Source organism: Rana temporaria, chromosome 2 (genome assembly GCF_905171775.1).
Source record: "Rana temporaria chromosome 2, aRanTem1.1, whole genome shotgun sequence".
NCBI lineage: Eukaryota > Metazoa > Chordata > Amphibia > Anura > Ranidae > Rana > Rana temporaria.
In genome coordinates this window covers 539334002-539347437 of record NC_053490.1, presented here as the reverse complement: position 1 = coordinate 539347437, position 13436 = coordinate 539334002, and the positions used below count along the sequence as shown (strand labels likewise).

Sequence of the window (13436 nt, the reverse complement as noted above, 5' to 3'; positions counted from 1 at the left end):
AATTGATGGCATGGCACAGTGGCGACAATTGATGGAATGGCACAGTGGTGACAATTGATGGCACAGTGACTGCATTTGATGGCATGGCACAGTGGCTGCGTTTGATGGCACAGTGGCGACAATTGATGGGCACAGTGGCTGCGTTTGACGGGCACAGTGAGGCTGCAATTGATGATTTTTTTTTTGTTTGCGCCCCCCCAAAAATTTGGAGCACCAGCCACCACTAGATTCCATTGAATAGAGCGGACCGTGACTTGTAAGGCGGCTGAGTCGCCTGACAGGTCGCCCCTGTGTGAACCGGCTCTTAGGAGAACAACACCTAAAAATAAATGTTTTGAAATCAGCAGAGCTTCCCCTCATTTCAGATGTTCCCCTCAGATTTACAGCAACGGCACTTCCAAGTGTACTCTCTGTGCAATTTCGAGTGCATTTTGCACTTGTAGTTTGCATTTGTAGTGCAAAGTGAGTTTGCCTTTCGTAAATAACCCCCAATGTATCTCTTGTTACATTCCTTTTCTCTTTTACCAACAATACATACAGGGGTCAAGTCCTGGGGAAAAAAGTGTGGGAACTCCCACCCAAGATCCACTCCCCCACCAAAACAAAAAATGATACGCTCATATGCATATATATTTCACAGAAAATAAAGTGCAACATTTATTGTAAAGTGCCAGTTTACAAAAACAAAATAAGTTAACATGTCAAACAGAATAATCACCACAATGGGTGATGATCTTTCCCTCGCAGGGAATTTCTAACACAAATACTGTAGTGTATAAAAAAAACAAAACTGAACACACAGCCCATTAGAAAATACCCCACAAACTGGAATAACGTTGTCCTTGTCGTGCAAGATTATCAACCTTACGAGATCTAGTATCATCTGCGCTGCGATGTGTGGTCAGCCATTTTGTGACATATGGTAAAGGATCCCATAAATGCACAGGGGGGCCAATGAGACTGATAAACATAAGAGAAGACATGCGTTCAATGCCAAGCCCACTCCTAATGGGTGACATCACCAAATTCATTGTACTGAAGCCCCTTTCACAATCACCGGATGTCACTTGACTAGTGTAGTCCAATATTGCAACCTTACCTTTTACCATCCCCATTGTAACCTTCCCCTTTACCAACCCCCCTTTATCCACCTCTATTGACCCTCTTACCCAGTAAGGACACTGACACAGTAAAATTGGAGTAAAATTGGCCACAACAGCCATTTTATTTTGTAACCAGAATTAAATATTTAACCAAACTTTGATATAATAGGAATTTCCAACCATTCCAACTTTATTATTAACAATACTTTTTTCCAAAAACTCTTTTATTATTTACACCAGTCCCAATTGGTCTTTGACGGTAAACCCCAATTAACCTTTTCTTCACCACCAACACTGCGTTCCATTACCATACCAGGCCTCCAGCCGACCCAGCTCTGAGACACCCCTTTTTAACCTGCAGTGTACCGTAACCGTATTACAGTAGACACCGTTCCACTGTAATAACCCCATAAGGGGGGCCATCCCACCGATGAGCCCCCCAACCGTTTCCATTCCATCAGTTAACTGCCACCATCAAAGACCAAGGACACCGCCAACGCTGTTGCGACAATCCTGACATCAACCTGAAAGAAAAGAAAACAAACGCACAACACCAAACACACAACAAAACAAGGGAGGGTGGGTGCTAAAACCTGTCCTCCTGTGCTGAAAACTCCCCGGGCTGTGCACGTGGGCCGCCCCGCCTCCCCTTTTATACCGCTCCTCCCCCTCTCCAGAAAATGAACTGCAGCCTCCTCCCCTGAGAGCAGCTCCTTCCATTAACCCCTTAGTTGCTTTCTTCCACCCCCAGTCATGCCCGGCCCTCCATTATTCTTCCCTTTTTGTCTGTCATTCCGGGCCTCACTGGAAGACTGTTAAATGCTGTCACCACTGGTTTCAGCTTTTCAGGAATCTCTTCACCACCATTGTCAATGTAGTCTCTGAAACCTTCACAGATGGACTGATAGCTGAGACGCAATCTTTTGCACAGCTGCTCCAGCTTCACTTCACCTTCAAACCACGGACTGTCTACATTGATTGGCCAGCGTTGTGAATTCAGGATGTCAATTTCAGAGACAAGACTTTCAAATTCACCTGACTGTGATGAAGCTGCAGGTCTGTTTCTCGCAGTTAAAGCAAAGAGTCTGGAGCGCAAATTATCCACCAAACATTGGTAAAATCGAGGTAGATTTATCTTCACTTGACCTCTTGAACTCTCTCGATTCATGGTCACACCTTTGAAATTCCCTTTCTCCAGCGATTCCATGACTTCTTTCAGATGTTTGCCAGGCATGTCTTTCATTTTTTCAACTTCACGAATTGAGCGATTTATCAGCTGATAGGCTCGTGGAAGTGTGATGTCATCTCTTTGTAGAGCTTCAGATAGCAGTCCCATTTCCTGAACAGCATCTGCAACCCCTGCAAGGTTTAACAAATAATCTTCTGATGTAAGGACCTTGTTAAGGCCACTAAATAGAGATTTCTGTTGACTGTTATGAGCTGAGCTTAAGCTTGCTTTCAAGAAATGACTATGTAGTGCAGGATATGACTCCCAAACTGCTCGTATAGCTCTCTGGCTTGAAGCAACCCATCTAACTGAAAAAACTTTTCCAATTTTAAGAATTTGTACTTCTAACTCTTTTGCACATTCGGAGAGCTCTGCCAGACTTTTTGGTGACTTATGATACACAGCATACAACTTCTCAAAAAAAGATGTTAGATGATGAAGACCAGGAATAGAATCAATTGTATCAGAAATGGACAATTCGAGCCTATGACACAAGCAGTGCCATTTCACAAGCTCTGGATATTTTTGACTGAGTCGTTCCAGAACACCTGACTTTCTTCCAAGCATTACACTTGCACCATCACTGCAAGCCCCAATCCAGTTTTTGTCAAGAAAGTCATTACTGAATCCAAATTTAGAAAGAGAAGCTAGAAGAGTGGCTTCAATAGACTGTGCATCTGCTTTAGGCAAATCAAGCAAATCGAGAAAGAAAGTAACTGGGTCTTTTCCGTTAACAGAGGCACGAATATAAACGATTAACACTGAATGGGTAGAAACTGTTGTAGACTCATCAATATAAACAGAAATTTTTGAAGCCTGCTCAACAATTGCTTTGCAAAGCTTTTTCCTCATTTCACTAGCAATGCAATCTATTATTTGTGCTGCTGTGTACTCGCTATGGAGAATACATCCTAAGTCAGCTCCATTTGTAACTTGCAAGCTGATAAGATCTGGGAAGTCTGTGAAAGGGCGATTTTTTTTCGCACAAAAATATGCAGTGCGAAAGACTTTAGTGGTGGACACAAACTTATGCTTCTGCTGTTCTGCAATATTGGATTGCAGTATCTCCTTTCTGGATACTGCTTGGATATTTCCTGCCTTTTACATGTGCTTCTGAAATCCTATGTATGTGGATTTTTTTACGCAGCGATGTCAACATATCTTTTTTGTTTTGCCATATGGAGTAATTGTACCAGTGCTCCATTCTTTGGAAATGCATACACCCTATGAAACAGATACTCCAAGATGTTTAACCTCACGACACACTTTGCACCCTAAAAGACCATTTTCTACAAACAGCCAAGGGAATTTTTTTTTTTTTTCTAGCCACTGATTCTGGTCCCAACATTCTGGAAGAATAATGATATCACTGACATCTGCAGTGGTATCTTCAGCCACATCGGTAATAAAGTCAACGACCGATTCACTGACTAGTGTAGTTTCTGCAGCGGACACCGCCTGCTGAAGCAAAGGCTCAGCCTGAGTTGAGCAACTTGCAGAATCAGCATGAGATTTCATACTGGATGCCTTTGTGAAGAAATCTGTAATGCTGCTTTTTCGTTTGCTCATTTCTGTAATGATAAAAACAAAAAGAAAATGGTGTAAAAAATTTCCTGGGGAAAAAATCTGATAAAGTGACCTATTTAGGGAAGGAATTCCACATCCGTTCTGTCATTACCTCCTATTGTGAAGAACTCTTTCCTCTGTTGTCTCTAGTGGCAGTAGTGGGGGTGGTCCGGTGACTGTAAGGTGCAGGGTAAGGCACAAATGTATGAAATAAAATATATCATTATTCTAAAAATTATAAAAAAAAAACAATGCCCAATCTGTCTTGTGATCTCCTACTCTGTCCACTTTCAGGCGATCCCTGAAAACTCATCTCTTCAGGGAGGCCTATCCTGCCTCCAGCCAATCAAATCTTATCAGTTCATCTCTCAAAAACACTAACTTTGTTTGACCAGACCCTCCCTCTTAGATTGTAAGCTTCAAGGAGCAGGGCCCTTCTAATCCTCTTGTTTTTTAATTGTACTGTTGGTGTATTGTCTCCCTTTATATTGCAAAGTGCTGCGCAAACTGTTGGCGCTATATAAATCCTGAATAATACTAATAATAAACAAAGGTAGTGGTATTAGGGTTATTCGATTTTTTTTTCACTAGCCCCCCACCCCCTCCATCCACCCTCCCCCCCCTTCTCCAACCACCACCCCTCCCTCCCACCACCCAGCCCCCTTACCCTCATCAAACAAGTAATAGCTCCCCTTATATATGTACTTACAGTTCTGAAGACTTGCTCAACTTGAGTTGAAGACTTGGCTCATACTTGACTCAACGATCAGTGCTGTGTTGGGCTCAGGGTGCTGGCTGGCGTCGGGGTGCTGGCCTGGCTGGCCTCTGGGTGCTGGTCTGGCTGGTCTCAGAGTGCTGGCTGGCTGGCGTCAGGGTGCTGGCCTGGCTGGCCTCAGGGTGCTGGTCTGGCTGGTCTCAGGGTGCTGGCCATGCGGGCCTCAGGATGCTGGTCGTGCTGATCTCAGGGTGCTGGCTGGCCTCAGGGTGCTGGCCTCAGGGTGCTGGCCTGGCTGGCCTCAGGGTGCTGGTCTGGCTGGTCTCATGGTGCTGGCCGTGTGGGCCTCAGGATGCTGGCCGTGCTGATCTCAGGGTGCTGGCTGGTCTCAGGGTGCTGGCTGGCTGGTCTCAGGTTACTGGCCTGGCTGGCTGGTCTCAGGTTACTGGCCTGGCTGGCTGGTCTCAGGTTACTGGCCTGGCTGGCTGGTCTCAGGTTACTGGCCTGGCTGGTCTCAGGTTACTGGCCTGGCTGGCTGGTCTCAGGTTACTGGCCTGGCTGGCTGGTCTCAGGTTACTGGCCTGGCTGGCTGGTCTCAGGTTACTGGCCTGGCTGGCTGGTCTCAGGTTACTGGCCTGGCTGGCTGGTCTCAGGTTACTGGCCTGGCTGGCTGGTCTCAGGTTACTGGCCTGGCTGGCTGGTCTCAGGTTACTGGCCTGGCTGGCTGGTCTCAGGTTACTGGCCTGGCTGGCTGGTCTCAGGTTACTGGCCTGGCTGGCTGGTCTCAGGTTACTGGCCTGGCTGGTCTCAGGTTACTGGCCTGGCTGGCTGGTCTCAGGTTACTGGCCTGGCTGGCTGGTCTCAGGTTACTGGCCTGGCTGGATGGTCTCAGGTTACTGGCCTGGCTGGTCTCAGGTTACTGGCCTGGCTGGCTGGTCTCAGGGTACTGGCCTGGCTGGCTGGTCTCAGGGTACTGGCCTGTCTGGCTGGTCTCAGGGTACACAAAAAATGGATTCAAATCAGTGCCGCAATGGATGCCAATCAGTGCCCACAATAGGCATCACTGATTGGCAGGCATTGTTTGGCACTGATTGGCATCCATTAGTAAAACACATACAATAGTGCCCATCAGTGCCGCCTATCAGTGCCCATCCGTGCCGCCTATCCGTGCCCATCCGTGCCGCCTATCCAAGCCCATCCATGCCGCCCATCCAAGCCCATCCATGCCGCCTATCTGTGCCGCCTATCAGTGCCTATCCGTGCCGCCCATCAGTGCCGCATATTAGTGCCCATCAATGCCACCACATCAGTGCCACCTCATCCGTGCCCATCAGTGCCACCTTATCAGTGCCCGTCAGTGTAGTACCATCAGTGCCCATCAGTAAAGGAGAAAACTTACTTATTTACAATGTTTTATAATGGAAACAAAAAGAAAGTTTATTTTTTCTAAATTTTCGGTAATTTTTTATTTTTTTTTGCAGAAAATAAATATCCCAGAGGTGATCAAATACCACCAAAAGAAAGCTCTATTTGTGGGTACAAAATGATAAAAAATTTGTTTGGGTACAGTGCAGCACGACCGCGCAATTGTCATTCAAATTGCAACAGCGCTGAAAGCTAAAAATTGGTCTGGGCGGGAAGGTGTATAAGTGCCCGGTATGGAAGTGGTTAACTGGTTAAAAAATAAAGGAAATGTGATGAAATCTGTGACTACTTATCTGATTACTTAGTAATGATTCAGCATTACCATAGAACTATACGAGTTCTTCCGCATATAACTGACTCTTTATATTTCTTCCAGGAGGAGAAGTCACTTCACAATCTACAATGGCGTTCAAATCACAGGTGAGATTCGAAAGATTTATTGGATTTCTTTTTTTATACTTCTCTGAACGCTGATCACCCGTTTCCTTTGTTATTCTGAATGTGATAAATCTACATTAACAAGGAGGAGATGTAGAGGTGCTCTAGGAAAGGTTGGGCCAGGGCTGTCTTAATAAGAGGGCACACCTGGGCACTGCCCAGGGGCCCCCGCTGCATGGGGGGCCCCTGCACTTTCCCCAAAGCAGCTGGTCCTTGAGCCCACGCTGCCCTGAAATTGGGGGCCCCCCATGATGGCACTGAGAGTGATAGATACACAGGGGAGGCAGTCTGCCTCCTACCTACTTGATGTCTGTTTACCTGCACTGTCATCATTGTAGGGGCCCCAGAGCATTACTTTGCCCAGGGGCCCATGATGCTATTAAGATGGCCCTGGGTTGGACCGATTTTGGGATGATTGGAGTTTATTCACATTGAGGAGTTTTCATCCCCTTGAGGAGCAAAGTCTAATTCCGCGTACACACGGCCGTTATTCATGTCATGGAAAAAAAACAACGTTTTTCTCGACGCGATTTCTCTCAAGCCTGCCTTGCCTACACACGATCGTGATAAAAAATGGCCGAGCAAAGCGCGGTGACGTACAACACGTATGGCGGCACTATAAAGGGGAAGTTCCATCCGAATGGCGCCACCCCTTGGGCTGATTATACAAATTTCCCTTCTCATAACTTGCTTCTGAGCATGCGTATTTTCCCCCCGTCATTAACCCCCGGACCATATTGCTGCCCAAAGACCAGAGCACTTTTTGCGATTCGGCACTGCGTCGCTTTAACTGACAATTGCGCGGTCGTGCAACGTGACTCCCAAAGAAAATTTACGTCCTTTTTTCCCCACAAATAGAGCTTTCTTTTGGTGGTATTTGATCACCTCTGCGGTTTTTCGTTTTTGCGCAAAAAAATAAATAAAGCAACAATTTTGAAAATTATAAATATTATTTACTTTTTGCTATAATAAATATCCCCAAAAAATATATATATAAAAAAAATTATTCCTCAGTTTAGGCCGATACGTATTCTTCCACTTATATTTGGTAAATAAAATCGCAATAAGCATATATTGATTGGTTTGCGCAAAAGTTATAGCGGCTACAAAATAGGGGATAGTTTTATCGCATTTTTATTGATATTTTTTTTTAACTAGTAATGGCGGCGATCAGCGATTTTTTTTCGGTACTGCGACATTATGGCGGACACTTCGGACAATTTTTACACATTTTTGGGACCATTGGCATTTTTATAGCGATCAGTGGTGTAAAAATGCATTGGATTACTATAAAAATGCCACTGGCAGGGAAGGGGTTAACACTAGGGGGCGGGGAAGGGGTTAAGTATGTTCCCTGGGTGTGTTCTAACTGTAGGGGGGATGGCCTCACTAGGGGAAATGACTGATAGCTGTTCATACATTGTATGAACAGACGGTCAGGCATTTCTCCCCCTGACAGGTCAGGCATTTCTCCCCCTGGGAGCTGAGTGTTTACACACACAGCTCCCGCTCCTCGCTCTCTGTAACGAGCAATCGCGGGTGCCCGGCGGCGATTGCGCCCGCCGGGCACACGCACAGGAATCACGGGAGTTAGTGGCCACTTAGAGAGCCCGACGTATAGCTATGGGCTCTCGCGCAGGGGAGCCGACCTGCCGCCGTATAACTTTTATACGGCGGCTGGTCGGCAAGTAGTTAAAGCCTACACATGACCGTTTTTCACGATGAGAAAAACAACGAGAAAAAATAGTACAGGTTCTAAATTTTAGTGGCCATTTTTCTCATCGCGAAAAATGCTCTGGAGCCTACACACGACCGTTTTTCACGACCAATTAAAAAAATGTCATTTTTATCGTCATGAAAAATGGTCGTGTGTACGCGGTATGACACTCTCTTCAGACATTGGATGGGGTTGGGCCATCATTGTTCACCCAATGATCGTACATTTACACATGGTGAACATGTATGTCTGTTCCTATAGGACAGTGATGGCAAAACCTTGGCACCCCAGATGCCTACATTTCCCATGATGCTCAACTACACTGCAGAGTGCCTGAGCATCATGGGAAATGTAGTTTCAAAACATCTGGGGTGCCGAGGTTCACCATTACTGCTATAGGGGAGGATGATGGGAACACTGGGATTGACCTACTTCAATGCAGCTCGTAGGGCACCATGGACAGCTGAGGGAAGGGAAGGGCAACTACAGCCTGACCGTAGGTAGAGCACCTTATTTCTCTCCTGATGATGGTGCTGGCTTGTCTAAGGACAAGAGAGCCAAAGGAATTAAGGAATATCTCATGCGAAGTTGGTTTTGTGTGGCAGATACCCCAAGGGAGTAAGCTTACAGCTCACCCTACTACAGGTGGTTGACATCAAACACAAAATGAGGGCAATTTACTAAACCAATCAAGTAGATACAGAGTTGGGGTAAGGCCAGGGGTTGAGATGGATAGGAGGCAGATGTTGTTGGTAAACACGAACAGGTAAGGTTATAACCAAGAAAATCAGACAGCGTAGTGGCAGGCAGTGACGGCCCATCCATTAGGGTGCCGGATGCATGGATTCCAATGGGGGGAGTTTTTTTATTTATTTTTTACACAAGTGATTAGAGCCAGAGGCTCTAGTAGGCTTCAAAAAATGTTGGGCTCAGGCCGCAGAGAGTTGCACTCCAAGCCCACCTGGATGTGTGACATTGTGTAGATCGCTGCACAGGATTGCGACAATCTTTCCATAGAAGTGGGAGCAGATACTTGTTTTTGACTGGTATCCGCTCCCCCCCCCCCCAAAAGATGCCAAATGTGGTGTGGCACCGAAGGGAGGGGAGGAATCCGTGGAAGTTCCACTTTTGGGTGAAACTCTGCTTTAAGGTATACCAGGGATGGACTGGCCATTGGGACTACAGGGAGTTTCCCGGTGGGCCGATGGCTCAGTGGGCCGGCTTCAGTGACAGCGGACCGCCGCCCCCTTCCGCTCCCCTGTCTCACCCTTCCCGCAGCGCTCACCTCTTCTCCCTCTCTGCAGCGCTTACCTGGGGGGAACAAAGAAGCAGGGGGAGGACCAGAGGAGCAGGGGGGACGACAGAGGAGCATGGGGGGAGGGGACAGACAGCTGACTCAACAGCTATGGCCTGGTAGTTTCTCACTTCTGCCTAATCTTGTCCCATAAGGGGGGGGGGCACCGAACTGATTCTTTGCCCCGGGTGAAATAATGTCTAGCTTCCCCACTGGCACTGCCTATAAGAGTACCAGCTGTTCTACTCTAATAAAGTAGAATGGCTAGTGGCTAGTGAAGGGGGAGGGGGGGCTTGGGTGGCCGGGGGGGGGGGATGTGGTAGTTGTCCGGCCGCCATGGGAGAGACCTGTCAAAATGGGCCAGTCTGGATGAAGTCCAGGGCCAAATTTTTGTCCCAGTCCAGCCCTGAGGTATACAGTGCTGTGAAAAAGTAATTGCCCCACCCCCACACCTTGCTAAATCATGAATGAACTGACCCCACATTTTTTGGAAAGCTGAGTTAAATTTCACTTACCGCACCCAGACCTGTTGAATTGTGAAATCACTTGAATAGAAGTCGTCTAAATAGCAACCTAAAACAGTGCAAAAAAAAATTCTTATTTTTGAGGTTTTTTTTTTTATACACGGACAGGGCAGCCATGAGGAATTATGGGGCCCCTTACACAGCTTCAGGCATGGGCCCCCTGGAGCTCCAGAGAACCCCGGGGGGGGGGGTGCTGCCGCCTCAAATTGAGAAGCGCGGGGGGGGGCTGCCGCTAGTTGAGAAGCAGGGCGGTGCTGTAGGGGGGTTGTCCTAGGGACCTCTAGGCCCCTTACAAAAAAAAGAGGGGGACCTCTGGACCCTTTAATAAAAAAAAATATATATATATATATATATATATATATATATATATATATATATATATATATATATAAAATTTACCTTATTTTAAAAAAAAGGGGGGGGCTGCCATCCGGGGCCCTGGGGACCTCTGAGCCCTTTAATAATATATATATATATAAAACATTATAAAAACACATTTAAAAAAAGTGGGGTTGTACCTTACAGGTGTACTGCCTGTACCCCCCTGATGGCTGCCCTGTACATGGTGGACAGTGTGTTACATTCTTGCATACTGTCAGTTTAAACTTTTCAAATGACTATTTTTTTATGCATTTTTTTCCCCTATTGTGTAAAAAAAAAAAAAGCAAAAGAGTAAAATCTAATTTACAGATATTAGCGGCTCATTATTACTGACTGAAAAGCAGCCTGAAGTGAACGGTTCTGATGGCCTCACACACAGGAGATTTTATCTGCCCCGGGTCTGCATGGACTGGTTCTTTGTCTATAAACAAGTTCCTGATCCAACAATCCTCATTGTAAGCTCTGTGTAACACACAAATCTGTATTCTGGTTTATCCCCCATGACACCCTGCTCTGTGTAAAATTATAACAAGAAGATACTTTGTTTATTTTTGGATAATCTTTATTAAATATTTAGTATCCATGTACTGACTATGGTAACATTTATATGTTGTAGGTTACAATAGTAATGTGCACACTATTGCTGCCTGTGTCCTGCTTGGGTAAGTAGAACTTTTTTACTTCTTAAAGGACATTTCCAAATGTCTGGTAAAGAATAGAAAGCCAAAAATATATAGAGGACTTTTACGGGAACTCTAACATGCATACAATTTACATCACAGTTAAATGTCAACATTTTAACTTATAAACATGTTATCACTGTTTTTTTAATATACAGTTAGGTCCATATATATTTGGACACAGGCACAATTTCATTTATTTATTTACCACAACCTCTTCAAGCTATATCTCTATAATGGATATGGGCTGAAAGTGAGGACTCTCAGGTTTAATTTGAGGGTATGTACATCTAAATTGGAAGAAGTGTTTAGGAATTACAGATCTTAAAGTGGAGGTTCCCCCTAAAAAATGTTTCTAACAATACATTGAGAAGACTGATTACACTGCGGGTAGGCTGGGGTTTTTTTTTCCGTACATACCTCGATATCGCCGTTTCATCCCTCGGCTTCCGGGTATGATTCTTTCGGGTCTGGGCGTTCCTAGTTGATTGACGTTCCTCCGACCGACGCATACTTGACGTCACGACTTTCCGAAAGAAGCTGAACGTCGCTGTGCAGGCGCCGTATAGAGCCGACTCTATACGACGCCTGCGCAATGACATTCGGATTCTGTCGGAAAGTCGTGACGCACAGTATGCGCCGGTCGGAGGAACGTCAAGCAACTAGGAATGCCCAGACCCAAAAGAATCATACCTGGAAGCCGAGGGATGAAACAGCGATATCGAGGTATGTACGAAAAAAATAAAAAAACAGCATAACCGCAGTGTAATCAGTCAGCTCAATGTATTGTTAGAATTTTTTTTTAGGGGGAACCTCCACTTTAAGAATAGCCCCCCCTTTTTCAAGGGACCAAAATTAATTGGACAATTTAATCAAAAGCTGTTTCATGGCCAGGTGTGGGCTACTACTTAATTGTTTCTTCATCAATTAAGCAGGTAAAAGTTCTGGAGTTGATTCTAAGTGTGGTATTTGCATTTGGAATCTATTGTTTTGAACCTACATCATGTGTTCAAGGGAGCTGTTCATACAATGGAAACTGGCCATTGGGAGGCTTCAAAAATGAAACAAATCCTCAGAGAGATAGCAGCAACATTAGGAGTGGTCAAATCAACAGTTTGGTACATTCTTAGGAAAAAAGAATGCACTGATTAGGTCAGCAACATAAAGACGCATGGACGTCCATGGAAGACAACAGTGGTGGATGATCGCAGGATCCTTTTTATGGTAGGACATCCAGACAAGTGAAGGACACACTCCAGGAGGTGCAGACAAGTGAATGACAATCTCCAGGGAGGTGCAGACAAGTGATGGACTCTCTCCAGGAGGTGGAGACAAGTGAAGGACACTCTCCATGGAGGTGGGCACAAGTGAAGGACAATTTCCAGGGAGGTGGAGACAAGTGAAGGACACTCTCCGGGAGGTGGAGACAAGTGAAGAACACACTCCAGGGAGGTGCAAACAAGTGAAGGACACTCTCTGGGAGGTGGAGACAAGTGAAGGACACTCTCCGGGAGGTGGAGACAAGTGAAGGACACTCTCCGGGAGGTGGAGACAAGTGAAGGACACTCTCCGGGAGGTGGAGACAAGTGAAGGACACTTTCCAGGGAGGTGGAGACAAGTGAAGGACTCTCTCCATGGAGGTGGGCACAAGTGAAGGACACACTCCAGGAGGTGCAGACAAGTGAAAGACACTCTCCAGGAGGTGGAGACAAATCAAGGGCACTCTCCAGGGAGGTGGAGACAAGTGAAGGGCACTCTCCAGGAGGTGGAGACAAGTGAAGGGAACTCTCCAGGGAGGTGGAGACAAGTGAATGACACTCTCTGGGAGGTGGAGACAAGTGAAGGGCACTCTCCAGGGAGGTGGAGACAAGTGAATGACACTCTCTGGGAGGTGGAGACAAGTGAAGGACACACTCCAGGGAGGTGCAGACAAGTGAAGGCACTCTCCAGGGAGGTGCAGACAAGTGAAGGGCACTCTCCAGGGAGGTGCATACAAGTGAAGGACACTCTCTGGGAGGTGGAGACAAGTGAAGGACACACTCCAGGGAGGTGCAGACAAGTGAAGGACACTCTCCAGGAGGTGGAGACAAGTGAAGGACACTCTCCATGGAGGTGGAGACAAGCGAAGGACACTATCCAGGAGGTGGAGACAAGCGAAGGACACTCTCCGGGAGGTGGAGACAAGTGAAGGACACTCTCCGGGAGGTGGAGACAAGCAAAGGACACTTTCCAGGGAGGTGGAGACAAGTGAAGGACACTCTCCGGGAGGTGGAGACAAGCGAAGGACACTCTCCGGGAGGTGGAGACAAGCGAAGGACACTCTCCAGGAGGTGGAGACAAGCAAAGGACACTCTCCAGGAGGTGG

The 13436-nt window shown here is 46.4% G+C and overlaps 1 protein-coding gene across 2 annotated transcripts in view; it reads left to right on the top strand.

The window, feature by feature from the left end:
- LOC120928118 (butyrophilin-like protein 3) overlaps nt 1–13436 on the top strand; it is a 67285-nt gene that overhangs the window by 18787 nt on the left and 35062 nt on the right. For both annotated transcript variants that reach the window (XM_040339231.1, XM_040339229.1), the window contains exons 2-3: nt 6414–6457; nt 11008–11053. In XM_040339231.1, coding sequence (XP_040195165.1) covers nt 6414–6457; nt 11008–11053 — 90 coding nt within the window. The remainder of the gene's footprint in view (nt 1–6413; nt 6458–11007; nt 11054–13436) is intronic.